This window comes from Pyricularia pennisetigena, chromosome 2 (assembly GCF_004337985.1).
Source record: "Pyricularia pennisetigena strain Br36 chromosome 2, whole genome shotgun sequence".
Lineage (NCBI taxonomy): Eukaryota > Fungi > Ascomycota > Sordariomycetes > Magnaporthales > Pyriculariaceae > Pyricularia > Pyricularia pennisetigena.
The window spans coordinates 4,399,344-4,419,854 of NC_043741.1; the positions used below are offsets into that span (position 1 = coordinate 4,399,344).

General features: G+C 53.0%; 6 protein-coding genes across 6 annotated transcripts; 4 read left to right on the top strand and 2 right to left on the bottom strand.

The window, feature by feature from the left end:
* Positions 1-118: 118 nt before the first annotated feature.
* PpBr36_01233 (uncharacterized protein) lies at positions 119-5,843 on the top strand (the record flags this gene model as incomplete). The annotated part of the gene is made up of 3 exons (XM_029888421.1): positions 119-267; positions 437-1,073; positions 2,568-5,843. 3 exons carry the CDS (start codon positions 119-121, stop codon positions 5,841-5,843), a joined length of 4,062 nt encoding a protein of 1,353 aa, XP_029751698.1.
* A 502-nt stretch (positions 5,844-6,345) lies between these two features.
* On the bottom strand, positions 6,346-8,662 carry PpBr36_01234 (uncharacterized protein; the record flags this gene model as incomplete). Its single annotated transcript, XM_029888422.1, has 3 exons — positions 6,346-8,058; positions 8,209-8,401; positions 8,496-8,662. 3 exons carry the CDS (start codon positions 8,660-8,662, stop codon positions 6,346-6,348), a joined length of 2,073 nt encoding a protein of 690 aa, XP_029751695.1.
* A 699-nt stretch (positions 8,663-9,361) lies between these two features.
* On the top strand, positions 9,362-11,123 carry PpBr36_01235 (uncharacterized protein; the record flags this gene model as incomplete). The annotated part of the gene is made up of 2 exons (XM_029888423.1): positions 9,362-9,691; positions 9,837-11,123. The coding sequence occupies 2 exons, from the start codon at positions 9,362-9,364 to the stop codon at positions 11,121-11,123; spliced, it is 1,617 nt and encodes a 538-aa protein (XP_029751696.1).
* Positions 11,124-11,239: 116 nt separating this feature from the next.
* Positions 11,240-12,380, bottom strand: PpBr36_01236 (uncharacterized protein; the record flags this gene model as incomplete). The annotated part of the gene is made up of 2 exons (XM_029888424.1): positions 11,240-11,986; positions 12,084-12,380. The coding sequence occupies 2 exons, from the start codon at positions 12,378-12,380 to the stop codon at positions 11,240-11,242; spliced, it is 1,044 nt and encodes a 347-aa protein (XP_029751693.1).
* A 683-nt stretch (positions 12,381-13,063) lies between these two features.
* On the top strand, positions 13,064-15,342 carry PpBr36_01237 (uncharacterized protein; the record flags this gene model as incomplete). The annotated part of the gene is made up of 3 exons (XM_029888425.1): positions 13,064-13,184; positions 13,267-13,823; positions 13,906-15,342. 3 exons carry the CDS (start codon positions 13,064-13,066, stop codon positions 15,340-15,342), a joined length of 2,115 nt encoding a protein of 704 aa, XP_029751694.1.
* A 2,000-nt stretch (positions 15,343-17,342) lies between these two features.
* On the top strand, positions 17,343-19,826 carry PpBr36_01238 (uncharacterized protein; the record flags this gene model as incomplete). Its single annotated transcript, XM_029888426.1, has 4 exons — positions 17,343-17,423; positions 17,713-17,779; positions 17,949-19,623; positions 19,700-19,826. 4 exons carry the CDS (start codon positions 17,343-17,345, stop codon positions 19,824-19,826), a joined length of 1,950 nt encoding a protein of 649 aa, XP_029751701.1.
* Positions 19,827-20,511: the final 685 nt, after the last annotated feature.

The window sequence follows — 20,511 nt, forward strand, 5'->3', positions numbered from 1 at the left end:
TTACCGGGCAATCTGCACAGGCTTGCCGATGGGCTTGGGGTTCAGGCTGTATGCGGCTCAACTATCCGATTATGTCACAGGCAATGCTCGTAATTATCAACCAAGCCCCTATGTGACGATGATGAGCACCGTCGCCTCTGTTGCCGCAACCGAAAAGGCCGCCGTACGCCGGCCGGATGTGCCAGATTGGGAGGCGGCGGCGGCCAGTGATGCGGTTAGTGAGGAAAAGCCTGCTAACCCCCGCAAGAGGAAAAAGAGCTCCCGGGCGTAAGTTTCCCCCAGAACCGTCACGATGAGAACCACTAAAAATTATCTGAGAACAAAAGTAATGTTCCGGGCTGACTGGGGAAAAAAATTACCTCCTTGCGGCTTTTGCCTCACGCGGCAAAGGAGCAAGGATTGATTAATCTGGCCTTTTTTCTTTTGCTCAATTCAGTTGTGATTTTTGCCATGTCAACCACCAGCCATGTGACAATGCAAAGCCACGGTGTGGCTACTGCGAGAAGCACGGAAAGCAGTGTCTATACCTACGACCCCAGAAGAAGAGAGGTCCGGCGCAGGGATATCGCAATGCCCTACACAGCATGCGGGAGAGTGCAGCTGCTTGGGGTGTGGCCTTGAGCTTGATACCTGAGCTGGATACAATGGTGGAGGCGGCAATTGCCCAGAGCGAGCAGGACGGCCAGGCCGTCTCTGTATCGGTTAAAGACCCAGATCAGCAAGATGCCTTGATCGCCTCGTGGCAACAAAGTCGGGCATTCAGAGCATTTTTTGGCGATGAAGCAGCTGCGAGCGCAACGGCAGGGGTGGCAGCATCAGAGAAAGAAGAAGGCTCGCCGAAGGTGAACGAAGGGCTGGCCACCTCCCGAGGTACTCATTCTGACCGGGCACAGCCACCAGCTCCCGTAGCGGGGCCAGACTGGACGCCGGCCAAGACGGCATCGCCACCGTCAAAACATAGTAGCTTTCTCACGTCGCCTCCACTACATGACGGTAGCCTCACGGGAATCCAGAATATGTTTGACAGCATGGATCACAGTCTGGGCTTGCCATTTTCAGTCTCTGACTTGGTGGTCAAAGACGCAGAAAGATCGTAAGTGCAAAGAACTGACTGGGGTTTGACTACCCATGGGTCAAATACACCATGGATAAGACATTGTGGCTTCTTTGTGCTGACCCGTCTCCGAATAGCTCTGATGGATTCTCTCAAACGCTTGGATCACTGGGTTTTGCGCCGGGTGAAACTCTGGAAGATTTCGTTGCCATGTCCTCCAACCCCGAGCCTATTCGCGAAGGACCATCAGAGGAAGATCCTTCTCTAGGGAGTGAGATGGACCAAAAAGCATATTATGAACTCCTCATGGGAAAGAGCTTCTTTCCTTGAACAATTGTTAAGCTCAACTGAATTGCGAAGTTCCTACTTTGCAGCAGACGGCAGCTCTGCCAGCGGTCCCTGAACCGAGCCATGACACCCTTAAAAAAAAAAAGTTGTTGTCGGGTTCATTCCACGTTGAAGACCACAGGCTGAACGAGTGTGACGAATGGCATTGGTCCATCAGGTCCCGAACATTCAAGTAGCCGCGGGCGGCTTGGAGACTCTTCGAGTTCAGTTTTCTGCCTCTGATAGGCAGTCACCAGGACAAGCGAGAGGGGCATGACCTTGGTTACAAAATAAAATTCTCAAGGAGAATAATGCCATTGGATGCATACCCGGCAGGCGTCGACAGATATACTACTGTTTAAATGCCGTATCAATTCCAGATTGCGACAGCGTAAGGTCTAGCCCACATGAATGGGTCGTGGACACTATGATGCAGCAGAAGCTTATTCTGCTGCCATATTTGGCTATCATGCGAACAGTCGAGGGCAGAAAAGCGCAGGGACCAGTAACTAACGATACTGGCGTGGAAGATATCAGTGATGTCAGGGGCTTTGGCGTTCGCAGCACAAGTGTAAGGGATGGAAAGGATATGAGGTAGATCCATATCTGTTGCTGGAGAGGGAAAAAAAGAGACATGAGAACAAGCTAGTTCCAATGTGCTCAAACAAGCTTAGAAATACTATATAGATTCTCGAATCGACGCAAAAGGAAGACACTTACTTACTTGTATCTTTTGGTTTTCTTTATTCCCCCATTCCATTGCAATGTCGCTGAGCAAATTGGTCTAAATCAGGCTTCCAAGGGTTAGGGGAGCAGCGGGCGGGTCGTTGATTTCTTGGAAGGTGGGGTCCAATTAACGCGTCCAGGCAAGTCGCGTAAGTTACCTGACGTAAAGTAATTACTGCAACTAACCTAACCTTCAGCCTGCTCTGGTGTCCTGCCTGAATGTACCTTGGCGACCTCAGTTGGGTACTACTCCAAGGTGGTACGGTCTGGAGATAAACACTCCGCAGGTAAACCTTTGCAGCCCATCATTTAGAATGTTGCTTCCGTTTGCTACGCTGCAACACGTCCCATGATGGCCGACGTAGCCACAATCAAAGCCATCGAGGCAGGTGTTGTGAGTATTATGCCCAGGGATTTAGCCCAATTCGTATTTTGATTGTCTGTCTGACTCTGGTTACAGGTCCATCAAATCCAGTCGGGACAGGTCATCGTTGACCTCTGCTCAGTGGCCAAGGAACTGGTCGAAAACAGCCTGGACGCCGGTGCTACGGCCATCGACGTCCGGTTCAAGAATCAGGGCCTGGATTCAATCGAGGTTCAGGATAATGGCTATGGAATAGCACCACAGAACTATGCAGGTGTGGCCCTGAAGCACCACACGTCCAAACTATCGTCGTTTGCAGACCTGGATACGCTGCACACCTTTGGGTTCAGGGGTGAGGCGCTCTCGTCACTCTGTGCCTTGTCACATTTCACCGTGACGACATGCCTGCAGTCGGATGTTCCCAGGGGCACGAAACTCGAGTTCGAAGTGTCTGGCAAACTCAAGAGCACGAGCTTGGTTGCGGCCCAGAAGGGAACTGTCGTCACCGTCGAAACCCTCTTCCATAATCTCCCAGTCCGCCGTCGGGAGCTGGAGCGCAACATCAAGCGGGAATGGGGTAAAGTCATCAACTTGCTCAATCAATACGCCTGCATCCAGACCGGCATCAAGTTCACGGTATCACAGCAAACAAACAAAGGCAAGCGTACGGTTCTGTTCTCAACCAAGGGCAACAAGTCGACCCGTGAAAACATCGTCAATGTCTTTGGCGCAAAAACGCTGTCCGCTCTTATCACACTAGACCTAGAACTAGAACTTGAGCCGACGACGAGCAAGGCGACTGCTGCTGCGACGGGAAGCGCGCGACAACAAGGCGAGACGACTACCGTATTCGTACGAGGTCATGTCTCACGACCAGTCCGTGGCGAGGGGCGACAGACTCCTGACCGGCAGATGTTCTACGTGAACGGTCGCCCGTGTATTCTGCCTCAGTTTGCCAAGGTTTTCAACGAGGTCTATAAAATCTATAATTCAACCCAGTCGCCATTCATATTTGCCGATATCCAACTTGATACCCATCTCTACGATGTCAATGTCAGTCCTGATAAGAGGAGTATACTGCTCCACGATCAGGGCCGCATGCTAGACAATATGAGGGAGGCTCTCATCGAGCTTTTTGAGAAGCAGGATATCACTATTCCTGTCTCTCAACTGACAGCACAGAAGCTCACGACCCCTTTCAAGATGCCAACGATTCCAAGGCGAACTAAGGACACGCCCACCTCTGGCCAGCAACATAAGGATGTGCAGGAAGTCGGCGACAATGACGATGAAGACGATGTAATGGCAGACACACCCGATCATGCTTATTCCAGGCAGAACTCGGGACCTGTCATTTCAGATAAGTCTCCGGCTAGGGTTTCCACAAGAGTCACCGACTTTATCAGCGCTCGGGCTCATCATAATTCCGATGCACGCCCCGAGCAGCCTGTAGGTGCGGCTCCTCCAAAGAGAAAAGAAAGCGTTCCAGACGGGGTGGCTACGTTCCTGTCTAATCTAAGAGGCGACTACACCTATAACGACGAGTCAGCGCCTTCAGAACCTGAGGTGGAAGAGACAAAAAATGTTGAACAGGATGATGCGGGAGCCGGGTCACGAACACTCAACGCTATTGAAACTGGCGAGGATGGATCTCAAGACCATGTTCAAGAGTCACCAGTTCGAGCAATCGCACCACCGAGAAGCCAGGGAATCAAAGCTAGCCAAGCTCCTGCGTTCTCGACATTAAAGAGGCCGTCCACCGAGGTCGCCACAATAACGATCGGCGATCAGACGGTCACCAGTGTTGTCGGGGGGTCGCACAAAAGGCGGTGTACCAGTCAGATGCCGCAAACTAGTCAGGGGAGCAAGCAGAGATCAGGAATTGGGAAAGGAAAAGCTCCTTTGCCGTCGTTCAACGGACGTCTGACACAGATGTTTGCGGCTTCTTCGGCACGAGGATCGGAGCCTGACCCAGGCACTTTACTCATGGACGATGCTTCCCTAGAAGTTTACGAGGAGATAGACGACAGTGATGCCATGTCTGAGGCCCCATTAGACCACAGCCAGGTTGAAGAGGATGAATCCAATGATGATGCTCGCGAGCGCAGTATTGTTGGGAGCTCACAGGACAAAGAACACCAGATAACCCAGAAGGACTCATCTCCTTCACTTGCCGAAGAGGACGGGGATGGAGCGCCCAATTCCGAACAGAATGAGGAAGCCCCTAATAGCCCAGGGATGTTTGTCGACTCGGTTGACGACGATGAGAATTACATAGAAGAAGAGGAAAAGAAGAGACAAGAAGAGGAGAAAGTACAAAAGCTGATTAGTGAGGCTGAGAAGACAGACAATGAGCCAAGGAATGATGTGGAGAAGCGGTCAAAAGCGTTTTTGAAAGGAAGGGCCAGACGCAAGGACTCCACCTTGACGCTGGTGCAGACGTTGAGACTACCTGATCGGTCTGTCCATCGTCAAGAGAACATGTGGCGAGCGTCGCTGGAGAGAATGACAAAGCCAAACGACATATCCAGAGCTGGTTACCACAATGACGAGGATCCTGCATTGAGAGCGGATGCTGAGGGTGTGGACGCTGATACCGAGAATGCCGAGGCGAAGCTGTCCCTCACAATCACCAAGTCGGACTTCGAGCAGATGAAGATAATTGGACAGTTCAACCTCGGCTTTATCATAGCTGTCCGCGAGGCTGCCACCAAAAATGGCAGTGATGTCGAGCCCAGTGGTCGGATTGGAGGCGAGTTGATGGATGACGAGCTATTCATCATCGACCAGCACGCCTCAGACGAGAAGTACAATTTTGAGCGCCTCCAAGCCAGCACTGTTGTTGAATCCCAGCGACTTGTTCGACCCAAACCCCTCGAGCTGACGGCACTCGAGGAGGAGATAATCATTGAGAACCGGGAAGCGCTGGAGACGAATGGTTTCATGGTCGAGGTGGACGAGTCGGGCGAGTCCCCCGTCGGGTCGCGATGCCGGCTGCTCAGCCTGCCCCTGAGCCGCGAGACGACTTTCTCGCTGGCCGATCTCGAGGAGCTAGTCAGCCTGCTGGCCGACAACCCCACGACGACCGCGACGACCGTGCCTAGGCCGTCGCGGGTCCGCAAGATGTTTGCGATGCGCGCATGCCGCAGCAGCATCATGGTCGGGCGGGCGCTGTCTCGGCCCCAGATGGAAAAGGTTGTTCGGCACATGGGAGGCATGGAGAAGCCATGGAACTGTCCTCATGGGAGGCCGACAATGAGGCATCTGTGTGGCCTGGGTACTACGTGGGACGGGAGACTTTGGGAGGAAGGCGATGGGTTCGACAACGACGTGGATGATCAAGACAGTGTGGACTTTTCTGTTTATACATAGAAGAAAGACTTTCGGTCTGAGAATGACAGCTCTGTTTGGGCCTTTGGAGAAATAATTGATTTATCATGATGGAATGGAACTAGGGAATCTTGAGTAAAAACAATGTTATGCTTTATGCATGGTTGATATAGCTACGTAAATCTACCTATCCTATCATTACATGGAATTCGCGGAGCATATGGCTTTTCATGACCAAAGCTAACAAACCAGAAACCTTCCAACGTTAATTCCAATCACAAAACGCCAAAACTGAAAATCCCACAAGGTCCAACATGTCAGCGTTGCTTTCGCCAGGCGACACTGACTCCCGAACTCTCCCAACTTCAGATACAGACCACTCAAGTAAGCTCCCATTCCAAAACAAAGCCGGTTTTCAACGCCAAATAAAACAGAAACTCAAGTTAGTAAAAGCCCCCTTAAAACTCCTTTTCCATAAAAAAGAAAAAAAAAAAAATAGAAAACCTGCGTAAACCCCCAACCGAAGAACTCAATGAAGCCCGGTTCAGTAAATGTTCCTGGATCCACCGGCGCGGCCTTCCTCGGCCATCTTCCCGCTGACGTTCCGCCTAGCAAAAATGTTCCCCCCACCGTTGCCCATGTCCCGATAGTCATTGCCGGTTGACACTTGGCGTGGGGATTCCGTGTGAGTGCGGCTGTCGCCTGCTCCGGCAACCTTGATGTTGACGCTCGTCACCATCTCGGGCGGCGTGCGAGAGCGGAGGTCACCGTAGGGCTTGGAGTAAAAGCTGGACTCTGGCTGGATAGAGCTGTCTCTCTGGCGGCCGGCCCAGGTCATGCGCTTGCCGAGCTCGCGACCAAAAGACTTGCGACGGGAGGCTTTTGGCGGCGTGTCGATCAGCTCGGTGCAAGGAGTCAAGTCTGCAATGTCCTGGCTGTCGTTGGCGGCCCTGGCATCGGCGCTGGCATCGGAGACGGCCGTAGCTGGACGGTATTCAAACGGGGTCTGGGAGCGAGGGGGCGTCGAAGGATTCTGGCGAAGAGGATGGTGGTGGTCCATATAAACAGTGTGTCGGTGTGTGGGGACTGGTGGCGGGACGCTGCTACCGAGGTCAGACTCGTCGTCGTCCGGGGCAATATTCAAAGTCTCAGCACGGCGGTAGCGAGAAGCGTCGTCGTAGAGTCCACCGTTGGCAACAATTTCATTCTCGTCGTCAGAATCGTCCGAAACGCCGTCTTCACGACCGAGATCGCGACGCTGGCTGACTACTGAATAGGGACGATCTCCCATGGCAGCGCTGAGGACGAGGTTGTTGATGGCCATCTGCTGTCGTTGTTGTGTTCGGTGGATAAGGGACTTAGTTGGCATCCAGGACTCGGTAAACTTGGGTTGACGGCCCTGGCTGCTGCCGCTGCTGCTGCCTCGGGATCCTAGAGCTTCGGGTTGCTCTTCAAGGGGGACCCCAGAGTACAAAGCGCGAGACTGCGTTTGGGGCTGAGTAACGTGATAGGAGGGGGGCGAGGTGGACATGGAAGCAACCGACATAGGGCGGGCTGGGCCTTGCAGGTTCTGGGCCATGGCCTGAAATTGCGCATTGCTGGTGGTATCCCTGGGAGGGCTGGTGGGGGAGGTCTGATACATGTGGCTTGGAAGTTCGATGCGTGAGTCTCTCTTGGAGTAGACGCTGACATCGCTACCACGCCTGGTGTGGGAAAAGGGGACCGACGGTGGGCGGACCGAAACATCTTCATAGGGTGCACCAGAACGGCGGTGGGACTCGATAGGGGTAGACAGACGACTTGTGCTGCCCACTGTGAAACTAGTGGACGTGGTCGCAATGGAGGACTTGTTGCGCTTGTGATCCTTGCGACGGCGACCGGCCTGGACGCGACGCGCAGTCAGGTGAGACTCGAGGGGGTTCATGTCAGGTGGCAGCCGGGTGATTTGGCGGAACTGATAGGCAAGCCAGACCGAGATTAGGAAGGAGACAAAGTGAAGGCCGGCGGTAGCAATGAGGGCGTAGTAGACAGTCTTGATGAAGTTTTCGCGCAATCGCGAAGGGCCGTGGATCAGGGATCCCCAATGCATACTGTCATTGATGACAGCGATCACACCAAAGGTAAATAGTCCAAGACCGGTCAAATCAAAAAGAGTCGAGAAGACCATGTAGCCGGCAGAAGAGGCTGGTGACCGCTCTCCTGCAGGCCGCTGAAGATGATATATCGAGTATGCATTGTGTGTAGCAATTCCGGCGGCCTTGGGAGGTTGGCTTCATGTTAGTAACGTTTCCTTTTTTTTTCTCTCTCTCTCTCTTTCCCTTTCTCTCTCTCTCTCTTTCCTCTTTCTTGTCTGGCACTGTTACTCGCCGCGCGACAAGACTAGACGCTATATTCTTTTGGCACTTACAGCGATGCGCATGATCCAGGAAGTCAACTCCGGGACATCGGTCAAGAGAATGAACATGGCGAGAACACCAGCTGCTCCAATTAGCTCAGGAACCCGCAGACAAAGCTGCACAATCCTCAGGCGGACAATCCATCTCTTTGTTCGTTCACCGATCCTCTTGTTGTTGGTCCGGTGGGGGAGAACGGCTTGAGCACTGCAGACAGGGGAGATTTGCGCTCGAGTGTTAGCGACCTGATACAGTCTGGCATTTCATCTCAAAGCATCATATGAGAAAACAAGAAACTCACTCGGGATGCTGGTTAAATTTGACCAGTGGTCCTTCTTGCTTGGGCCTCGGTGGTTTTACCTCCCAACTGGCACGAGTGACGGCCTTGGGATCAAACGTGGTCGGAGGAAAGCGTGCATCATCGTACTTTTCCTGATCGTATAGGAACGGTCGCTGAACTGAGTTCATGCTTGCAATTGGAACGAGAAGCCCCTCTGGTTACGGCGAGGGGCCGAAAGGACGAAGCGAGTGGTGGTGGCTCTGGACTGGAATGCTGTTGTCTTGACGGCCCAGTCCGTCCAGCTTGGAATCAACCCAGAAAGAATAACGAAAGTAGGTAGCTAGCTAGGCTATGTCCAGAATATGTCTGCAAATCGATCGACTGTTGAAAAGATGTGTCGAGGAAGACGGGAAATACAGGTAAGGTACCCTATCCAAGGTTATAGCTTTCGGATATTTCAACAGTGGGACGAAGGGCGGTGGACGAGGCGCGTCGTTTGTGAGTGCATCGTACACACTTTCAGCTCAGTGGTTACCACGGCAACATGACGTCTCAAGCCTCCTTCCTCGGATAGCTACGCGCTAAACTGCCTGCCGCACACCAAGCCAGCCCTGTGGAGGGAGGGGACATGGACTACCCTGCAATTTCAGACTGATCCACTTTATAGGTCAGAATCCTTGCTTGTCTCTTGAAGCTTCCGCCAACTTGGGGGGGGGGTCCTTGGCAATCCGTCAATGGGTTTATCGATTTTGAAGCGCTAATGTTGAACCACATCCAAAACCTTCCTCGGATAGCCTCAACGTCTTGGCGCAACGGCAAAGAATTTCCAACGTCGACCACGACGTCTATCTCGACGCACTCAGTACTTGCTGCTCTAGCTTGACAATATGCGTCATTTGGTACTACCACGAACGACATCGCGCATTGTCACACCATGTTGCTATTCCTCGGTTGCTCACTCCAGCGCACTGCTCCAAAAAGCACAGCAACAGCTACATAGAAGCCAAACAAGGGCCGCTTCTGCATCTAGCAGCAGCACGAAAAGACGTGAAACCCCGTTCCGTATGGCCGTGATTGGCTCCGGGCCGGCTGGTTTCTACACGGCCTATCATGTAATGTCGCGGATTGACAACACCAAAGTCGACATGTTCGAAGCTCTGCCGGTGCCGTTTGGTCTCGTGAGATTCGGTGTTGCCCCTGACCACCCGGAAGTTAAGGTTAGTGGAGGAACCGATGACTCTAGTATCATCAGCAGTATCGCGAGAAGAAAAAAAAGAAAAAAAAATTCTCATGAACCATTAATGACAAATGACAACCGAAAAAAAAAATAACGAATACAATGTGAATACACTTTGCGTATAGAATTGTCAAGACAAGTTCAACGAGGTTGCTGCGTCGCCAAACTTTAGGTTCGTTGGTAACGTGAGCATAGATCGCCCCAGCAACCACCAGGGAGGTGCGACAATCCCTTTGTCTGCTCTCTTGCGCAACTATCACGCCGTTGTCTTTGCCTACGGCGCTATCCAAGACAGGACGCTTGGGATTCCCGGCGAAGACCTGAAAGGAGTCTACTCGGCACGTGAGTTCGTCGGCTGGTACAACGGCCTGCCCGAGCATGCTGGCTTGAACCCAGACCTCACGCAGGGCGATGAGGCTGTCATCATCGGCCAGGGCAACGTAGCCCTTGATGTCGCACGTATGTTACTCCAGGACGTCAATATATTGCGCAAGACGGACATTGCAGAGCATGCCGTTGAGGCCCTGTCCAGGAGCCGGATCAAGAGGGTACACATCGTCGGTCGTCGAGGCCCCATGCAGGCTGCCTTTACCATCAAGGAGCTCAGAGAGTTGGTCAAGCTCGATCGTGTGGCGTTGCACCCTGTCGATGCGTCCCTTGTGCCGAACCCCAAGGAGATAAAAGAGAGACCTGCGAAACGTCTAATGGACCTTCTCCTCAAGGGTTCTCCCGTGTCGCCGGCAGAGTCCTCCAAGTTGTGGTCACTTGACTTTTGTCTATCTCCGACTCAATTCATCGGTAGCCGAGAGGACTCCTCAAAATTAAGCGCTACCGAGTTTCAGCGCACAATCTTGTCGAACAAGTTTGACCCGAAGGCTAGCGTACAGACCATTTCAAACGAAACTATGACAGTCCAGTCCTCCGTTGCGTTCAGATCCATCGGTTACAAGTCGGTACCTTTGCCGAGCTTCTCCTCTCTGGGAATTGAGTTTGATGAACACCGCGGAATCTTACGCAATGACGGCTTGGGCCGCGTGGCAAGGGAGGTGAGGACCACGGGCGCTGCCATGGCTCAGGAGCATTTCAAGGGTCTCTATTGCGCAGGCTGGGTCAAAAGAGGCCCCACGGGCGTGATCGCCTCCACAATGGAGGATGCTTTCATCACTGGTCAAGCAATCGTGGAAGACTGGCATTCGGGCGCCGACTTTCTACCATCTGGGAACGAACAAGGTTCTGCATCACTCTCGGGCTGGGATGGGGTTGTCCAAGAAGTATCCGTAGGCGATGCCAAGATTTTAGACTGGCAGGACTGGCAGAAGATAGACAGGGCCGAGAGGGAAAAGGGCCACCTCAGAGGCAAGGAAAGAGAGAAGCTACCTACAACAGAAGCCATGCTGTCGGTGGTGTCATGACGATAAACTGTACAAAGCCTTATAGCCGTTTGGACCGTGCTCTACTCTGTGCTTTATATTTTGTATCATATAGATCTCGCGTCTCTGTAAAAAAAAATACAAAATATAAAATCTACTCATGACTTGCTCAGCTTCTCCGTGAGCTCTGGTACCTTTTCAAACAAGTCCCCAACGAGACCGACATCGGCAACCTGGAAGATTGGCGCATCGGCATCCTTGTTGATGGCAGCAATCACTTTGCTGTCCTTCATACCAGCGAGATGCTGTATTGCGCCCGAGATACCCACAGCCATGTACAGCTGCGGCGCAACAACCTTGCCCGTTTGCCCGACCTGCAGGCTGTTGTCGGCATAACCGCTGTCTACGGCCGCACGCGACGCACCAACTGCAGCGCCTAGAGCGTCTGCGAGCGGCAGCATAATCTTGTCAAAGTCATCCTTGGACTTGAGGCCCCTGCCACCCGAAACCACGCGGCCGGCAGTCGCGAGGTCTGGCCTGTCTGACTTGGCCAGGTCCTCTGAAACCCACTCGGACGCACAGTCGGCCTTGGGGTCGGCCCCGTCCTCGATGGCTGCCGATCCGCCCTCCGCTGGAGCGGCCTGGAAGGCCGTGCCTCGGATGGTGATGATCTTTATCGGATCGCTCGACTGAACCGTGGCGATGGCGTTTCCGGCATAGATTGGGCGGACAAAGGTATCCTCGCTCTCGACAGCCGTGATGTCGGATATTTGCTGCGAATCAAGCAAAGCGGCGACCCGGGGCATCAGCTTCTTGCCAAAGGCTGTATGGCCGGCAATGACGTGGGTGTAGCCACCCTTCTTAATGTTTTCAACTAGCAGTGGAGCATAGTTCTCTGGGAGACCCTGTTGAAAGATCGCAAAAGGAGCAGCAGTCAGCATCTCCATCTTGTATTTATCCGGGGGAACCCTAAGAAAACCAGGACGAAAGAACAATCCTCACCTTCTCATATGCGCTGTTCTCAACCACCAGCACCTTTTCTACGCCTCCGACCTTGGCAGCCTCCTCCGCGACACCCTTTACGCTCGACCCGGCAACAATTGCGTGGACGGAACCTCCAAGCTTCTGCGCGGCTGTGACTGCACTCAGAGATCCGGGATTGAGTTTGCCATCTCGCTGCTCCAGGACTGCAAGAGATGAGAGCAGCCTCCGAAGAGCGGAGGGGCTGGTCGCGAAGGCTGCGGACGCCGGCCTCGTCCAAGCCTGGCCGAGCACGACTCTTCGTGCTGCCGAGAGCATCCTGGTGTCGGCGGGGTAACCCTTTTGCTTTTTTGGTAAGAGTGAAGCAAATAAACCTCGTTCGTCGGGTGGGTTGTGGATAAGTCGCAATGAAGATTTTCTATGCTGCTCCTCTGAGATCCCTGGAATGGATCAATCGGTAAATCAACTGAATTTCAGTCGATGACGCCTGTGCTGTAATGCGCTGCGCCTCCGAGGCCACCCATCCTCTCCCGAGGATAACCGGGGTAGACGGTCCTGCTTTGAAAGGGGACAAAGTGCACGCGCCTGTCAGAAAAGCGGGTTAGGGTTGAGTTTTGATGCCTCACATCGCAGGCAAAACAACCGCTTGGCGGGATAGCTCCAGCACGGGCTTCAAATTTCCTATCTCGCCAATTCACGCTTCGATTTGACGCGACACCCACCTAGCGAAGCCCGGTCCATCGCGCGTGTCCCTGTATCCAATTTGAATTTATCGACTTTTGACAGCCTACAACCACATACAAAGTGCCTCACAATCCCTCGCGGGCCTTTCCAGTCGTCAGCTCGCGACACATGTTCGGTGAGGCATTGGTTAATTTCTAGAATTTTTCAAGTTCCTCCTACTGTAACCGGGCGCGACTAGCTTCCCCCACGCCGTTGGCTACAGAAATCCAATCAGAGCTCCCTTTAGTTTTGTCCAGAGCGCGCATTCGTCGCCAGCTATGGATGGAACCGCCACATTCGGCAGTGCCGCGCAAAGCGCATCGCCGAGCAACAACCCGGCTGTAGCGCAACCATCGCAAGATTCCGAGAATCAGTCAACTGCCCCAAAGGCGCCCGAAGGTTTGTGATTGGCGAAAAAAAAAAAAAAAATGATACAGCTCCGATCGCACGCATCCCTAACACTGAGCGGAAACCTCTGCAGATGTCCAGATGTCAGACGGGATATCAACCGATCCGCCCATCAAGCAAGATAGCACAACCCCCGCCCCTCCCCCAACGGCAGAAAACCCAATCGATGCGCCGGAGGGCCCCCCGGCTGAGACCACGGTCGCTCGTGAAGATGAAGAGATGCGCGATAGCCAGGGCATGTCGACCGATGCACAGCCTAAAGATGGTGAGGCGCCTGCAAATGGCGCAGGCCAAGAATCCAAGTCCAAGGAGACTCTGGAGAACGCGGCGCGCGAGCATTTGATATCGCAGACCTATGCTATAGTTCTCCCGAGCTACGCTGTCTGGTTTGACATGAACGCTATCAATAACATCGAGAAGAAGGCGCTCCCTGAATTCTTCAACAGCCGGAATCGCAGCAAAACCCCCGCTGTGTACAAGGACTACCGCGACTTTATGATCAACACATATCGTCTTAACCCAGCCGAGTATCTCACCGTCACAGCTTGCAGGCGCAATCTGGCCGGTGACGTGTGCGCCATCATGAGGGTGCATGCATTTTTAGAGCAGTGGGGACTTATCAACTACCAGGTGAGAAGACATGGGAATTCTATGTTTGAGAGTGGCCTACACGGTGACCGCAAACTAACTAGCGTTTTGCCCCTCGTTGCAGGTTGATGCAGAGCAAAGACCAGCGCCGGTGGGACCTCCATTCACTGGACACTTCAGGGTCATTTGCGACACCCCACGAGGTCTGCAGCCGTGGCAGCCCGCTGCAGACCCTGTCTTGCTCCAAGGGAAAGCAAGTGGTCAAACAGATGCCAAAGCGGCTGCTGCGCCTGCACCAAAGACCGAGCTCAACCTCGAAGTTGGCCGCAACATATACGAGGCGAACGCAAAGGGCACAAAGCTCACCTCCAGTGACAACAAGACCAACGGCGATGTTCCTACCACTAACGGCACACCTGCTGGCGCTGCTAGTTCCGCCACTGATGGCCTCACCAAGGCCCCAATCTCAAAGGTCACATGCTTTACCTGCGGGAAGGATTGCACCCGGGAGTATTACCACAAGGTGCAAACCGAAGGCGGCGCCAACGTCCCCAAGCGAGAGTTGTGCCCTGGATGCTATGCGAGCTCAAGAATGGATGCGAAGGAAGACAACATGGGCTATGAAAAGATGGAGAACCCTCAGTATCCCACTGCCGTGGATCGTGAGGCACCATGGACCGATGAGGAGACTGTTAGGCTCTTGGAGGCGCTGCAAAAATACGACGAGGACTGGGATGAGATTGCAAATCACGTTGGTACGAGGACGCGCGAGGAATGTGCACTCCACTTCCTCCAGCTGGATATCGAAGACAAGTATCTCGATACCGAACCGCTGCAAGCAAATGTCCCAACGGGATTCCCCACCATTGGCAATGATAAGCTCTTGCCATTCTCTCACGCCGACAACCCCGTCTTGTCGGTAGTTGCGTTTTTGGCAACGCTGGCTGATCCTGCCAGCGTGGCTTCCGCTGCTGGCCGCTCCTATGAGGATCTCACAAAGGCACTCAGGAAGCAGCTCGAACTTGGCGACTCATCGCAAACGAACGGAAAGGGCAAGGAGAAGGATGGCGACAGCATGGACGTCGATATTCAGCAGGAGACCACAACGACGACAACCACTACGACCACGACGACCAAGACCACTATCCAGGGCCTTGCTGGAATTCCTCTAGCTGCTACTGCCTCTCGGGCCGGTGGTCTTGCATCTCACGAGGAGAGGGAGATGACACGCTTGGTCTCGGCTGCGGTGAATGTCATGCTGCAAAAGGTAGACATGAAGTTGAAGTTCTTCAACGACATGGAAGCTGTGCTGCAGGCTGAGAGGCGGGAGCTTGAAAGGGCGCGTCAGCAGTTGTACCTTGACCGTCTGGCTTTTAGGCGGCGGGTGCGCGAAGTCCAGGATGGCCTCAAGGCGGCCGTTGCAACTGGTGGTGAGCAAGGCCTCCGGATGGCACAAGATGTGGCCATGGATGGCGAGCGTCTCAGCTTCCAGGCCCCGCCTGATGCCGGCGCTGTTCAGCCTTTGAGTGCTGAGGGTCCGATCAAGACATTTGAGGCCTAGGCTACCTTGCTGAACGAGGTTGGTTGAGGTGGTCCCACTTTGTCGAGGAGATTAAATCCGATTTACCTTTAGAGCCACACATTGTTCAGAATCTCGATGATGAATGTGGTGGCACCAGGTTGGCGCTGTGAGACATGGTGGTCGCGTTGTTCTACAAAATGTATTGCTATAAGCGGAGATATTGGGAGTAATTGTTAGGGGTCCAAACGGGTATTAGTTTATATGGAGTTCCATTTTGTTCGCTGCAAGTTGTAATGAAGTGTGCCCCAGATCCTGCCGACGTACTAAACAAACCATCAAACTAGTGATGCAGTGAACGGGGTATTTTAGACAGAAACAGGGCAAGAGACAAATAGACAATACCGAAGACTTGGTAACTAGACTTGGATGGGTCAGCTAAAAGTCACTCGTCTCTTAATTTATTGCTTCATTTTGTTATGTTGACTGTCACTTTTCATTATTTGTTTGTCATTCGCTTCTGCTCGGGATGCGCCAAGACTAGCATGTGCAAGTACCTTTGGCAAGGGACACTACCTGCCTACTGTCACCTCAGGGGTGGCTGCACGCACCAATGAAAGTCCGTACGCCTAGACTCGACGAGGCAAAAATTGAGCCCGTAATGACGGATTAATTATTATCTGCATCATTATAACACAAGAGATGAAGCTCCGTCCATCCGATTCTACCTGCAACAATATCCGTTCATACGGCATGGCAGACATGGTCCGGTCCATCTTTTGTCTATCATATAGGTACCTTGCAGACACAATTGCAATAGGTAGCTTGGTAAGTAACCAGGTACAGAGTGAGCCAAGGCGTTATTAAAGGCAAGATCCCATGATATGCACAAGAAGGCAAAGACGAACAAACAACAAATGCTACATGATCGGACAAACGCATGATTCTATCTGACCCTCCAACAAGCACTGTAAGCAACGGCTGACCTCACAATTTCTTGTTATGTGTGCACGGTGTGGTATGTGTCCTACATTTGCACTCGAGCAATTTCCATCACGTGCGGATTTTTTGGAAACGCTGCCAACTGACGTCTTCCCGCGTTCGCGCGACCAATTCCGCACCAAAATCGCATGGGGTGGTCCGCTTACCTACCCCAGAGCCCAGAGGTGGGGGAGTGTGGGCTGAATCGGTTTTACAGTTTTGCTGGGGCAGTTCAAGTTTCGTGCCTCGGTCCGCTGGGAAGGTGGGCTGCCAGCTAGGATTATTTGTGTACATATGTTGCCGAGTCCAACAATGCGCACGATTTCGATGCTAGACTAGAGATGTCATTGGATAGAGGGAAAAAAAAAAGGAGAAGGGAGAAAAAAATAAACCCCGCGGATGTCAGATAAAAAGAAAAGAAAAAGCAAAAGAAAAGCACGAGGTCATGTCAGTAGAGAATCTCTTTTTCTTCTGGGGTGCTCAGAGGCACAGATCACCGGAGTCGACGCTAACTGGGGAAATAAAGAGTCTGAGTCTGGCCGCGTTTGGAGGGAAGGGGTCGTCCGTCGGCAGTCGAATGAGCGAATTCTGTCTCTTTTTTTTTTCCTTCCAGTTCGTTCAAGCTCAATTCGGTTTCCAGGGTTCTTTCCAGTCTACCTATTACAATACCTTGCACACCTACATTACATAAAACAACTCGAATTACTCAATCCGCCCAGAAATCCCGTCACCAAATACTCCTTTGATACCACTACTGCGTGACAAGCGTCAAGCAATCTGTACTGCCGTTTTTGTCTTCCAGTCTGGACTCCACATCCCAAAAGAGCCGAGTCATATTACTGTAGGTGGTGCAAGGCAGCCCGGACAGCAGCTCTCGAATCTCCACTTCCTCGGTTGATCGGTTCAATCCAACCCAAACGTGGCCCGCAACCGGCTCAGAACGCGGCTCCATCAGTCCATCCAGGTGCCAGTTGTTCCCCCCGTGCATCGTTAATAATAAAGCTCCGCACCTCGCAACGCTATCAAGCCCGCGGTAATTCACGGAGCTCCAGAACAAAAAGATGCTGCCGGCCATTGCAAGATTCGAGGCTAGGAAATCTCCTATGCTCACAAGCAGGATACGCCAATTCGCGCCCTCTCTGGTATGTATTTGTTATTTTTATTTTTTTGTTTCATTGGAAAGTTGTTTTGTGATTTTGTTGGCATTTTTATTATTATTATTATTATTATTATTATTGTTGTTGAGTTTGCTCCATTTGGAGATGAGATGGTTTGCTGCAGGCGCAACGCAGTACGGCGCGTGACGCCCTGCTCTAGTTTGGCAGCAAGCACCGCCGGCGCTGCTTTTTGCTGCTCCCCGCGGTTTCGGGTCATCACATGTCAAATCTACAGCCGCTGACTTAAGTCATTTTTTTGGCGCAACACATACAGCAACGATATAATCAGAGATTCGCTATGGCTTCTGGAAGCAAAAGGAGTAGTAGCTCGCTACCCGCAGGTCCGTTCACTTTCCCGCGCCGAAAACTGCCCTTTTCTTATCCCTCGCTCCTCTCTCTCTTTGTTGCATTCCAGCCGAGAGCCACCGACCACACGACTGCCGTTGCTACCAACCATCTCGATCTCCGGGGATATGACCACAACTAACCGGCCCTCCTCCCTCCCTGCAGGCTATGTTGAGGATAAATCCAAGGGGCCGATGCTGCGGTTCCAGGATTCGCTGCCTCGTCTACCTGTACCAACGCTCGAGGAGACCGCCGCCCGTTACCTGCGCTCCCTGAAGCCGCTCCTGTCTAAGGAGGAGCTGGCAAGCAGCACCAAGGCCGTCCAAGAGTTCATCAAGCCCGGCGGTGTGGGCGCAAAGCTGCAGGAGAAGCTGATCGCCCGCCGCGAGGACCCCAAACACAAGAATTGGCTCTACGAATGGTGGAACGAGGCCGCCTACTTGGCCTACCGTGACCCCGTCGTGCCCTACGTCAGCTACTTCTACTCGCACCGCGATGACCGCCGCCGCAGGGACCCGGCCAAGCGTGCTGCTGCCATCACCACCGCCGCGCTCGAGTTTAAGAAGATGGTCGACAGCGGCACCCTTGAGCCCGAGTACATGAAGAAGCTGCCGATCTGCATGGACAGCTACAAGTGGATGTTCAACGCCTCGCGCGTCGCCGCGAAGCCTGCCGACTACCCTGTCAAGTTCGAGGCTGCTCAGCACAAGTACATTGTTGCTGTACGCAAGAACCGCTTCTACAAGATCGAACATGAGGTCGGGGGCAGGCAGCTCAACACTTCAGAGCTCGAGGCGCAGTTCAGGCGCGTCTATGAACTGGCCGGACAGGAGGCTCAGGCCGCACCCGCAGTCGGCGCTCTGACTTCGGAGAACCGCGATGTGTGGACCGATGCCCGGGCGCTGCTCTTGTCCGCAGGCCCGGCCAACAAGGCCGCCCTCGAGGCCATCGAGGCCTCGTCCTTCCTTGTCTGCTTGGACGATGCGGCTCCTGTCACCCTCGAGGAGCGTGCGCACGCGTACTGGCACGGCGACGGCCAAAACAGGTGGTACGACAAGCCCCTGCAGTTCATTGTGAACGACAATGGCACATCGGGATTTATGGGCGAGCACAGCATGATGGATGGAACGCCGACGCACAGGCTCAACGACTATGTCAACGACACAATCGTCAACAACAAGCTCGACTTCTCAGACCCCTCAGTCCGCTCCGGACTCCCGGACCCCACCCCCATTCGCTTCACCGTGAACAAGGAGCTGCAGAGTGAGATTGACAGGGCCAAGCGCGACTTTGACGCCGTCATCGGCCAGCACGAGCTTGCTGTCCAGGCGTACCAGGGATACGGCAAGGGTCTGATCAAGAAGTTCCGCTGCTCGCCCGACGCCTACGTCCAGATGGTGATCCAGCTAGCCTACCACAAGATGTATGGCAAGAACCGTCCCACATACGAGTCTGCCGCGACCAGGCGCTTCCAGCAGGGTAGGACCGAGACTTGCCGCTCCGTCAGCCAAGAGAGTGTCGCATGGTGCAACGCCATGGCCGACGCATCGGCGCAGGACGCCGACAAGGTCAAGCTTTTCCGTGCCGCCATTGATGCCCACGTCGAGTACATCACAGCCGCTTCGGACGGCAAAGGTGTTGACAGGCACCTCTTTGGTCTGAAGCGTCTCCTTGAGCCTGGCCAAGCCGTCCCAGAGATTTACCAGGACCCGGCCTACAGCTACTCGAGCAGCTGGTACCTTTCCACGTCCCAGCTTAGCTCCGAGTACTTCAACGGCTACGGCTGGAGTCAGGTCATTGACGCCGGCTTCGGTATTGCCTACATGATCAACGAGAACAGGTTAGTATCGTCCCAGGAGTTGTTGTCGTCCAATGCCATAGAGTCCATAATTTTACTAACTATTCTACTTCCACAGCATCAACTTCAACATTGTCTCCAAGAGTCTCGGCAGCCAACGGATGAGCTTCTACCTCAACGAGGCCGCCGGTGATCTGAGGGACCTCCTGATGCCCACGATTGAGGCTCCCAAGTCGAAGTTGTAGAAGGTCTGCTCGGACTACGTTGGGGATGGGTCCGAATGCCACGCGTCGATAAGAGATGTTTGCACGACACCATTAGCATTGAACTGTTTTCATCATAAGACGGGTTTGCACAAAGACAGCGCTGGGGTTCTTCTTTGACTTTGTTTGCGCTTATTTTGGTCCTTGGGCGGGGTATTTTGGTATATCGGAGGGGGCCATCTTTTGCTTCTATGTCCAAGCCTTTGCTTTTTTTTTTTTTTTTTCGTTTGCCTCCATAAAAGATCATCTAGACAAGACGCGCCATGTAAATCACTATTCATACTTTTCATCTGAACTTCTTGAACACTTGGGGAAGATGGTCTTGTTTTGGTTTGTGGGACAATGGACTTGAGCGAGTGTTGTTCCCTTTCGAAAGCATGAATATCTGCGATTCTTTAGAATCAATGTCGAGGGGGGTTATGATTGCGCATCTCATTAGAAGCCATAAACACGGATACATGATGGGACCCCACTATATAGTTTACAAGGTGAACGGCATTAGTGGTACGGCGGAGTCCATGCGATGTCTACTGATTCCACAAAAAGATGCTAGATCCAATATGAAAACCACACAAGGAGCAACGCACATCCAAAATCAACAGAGGGTATTTTCCACACCATGCAGAAAACAGGCAGAAACTATAGGACCAAAGCCTCCCCACTACGG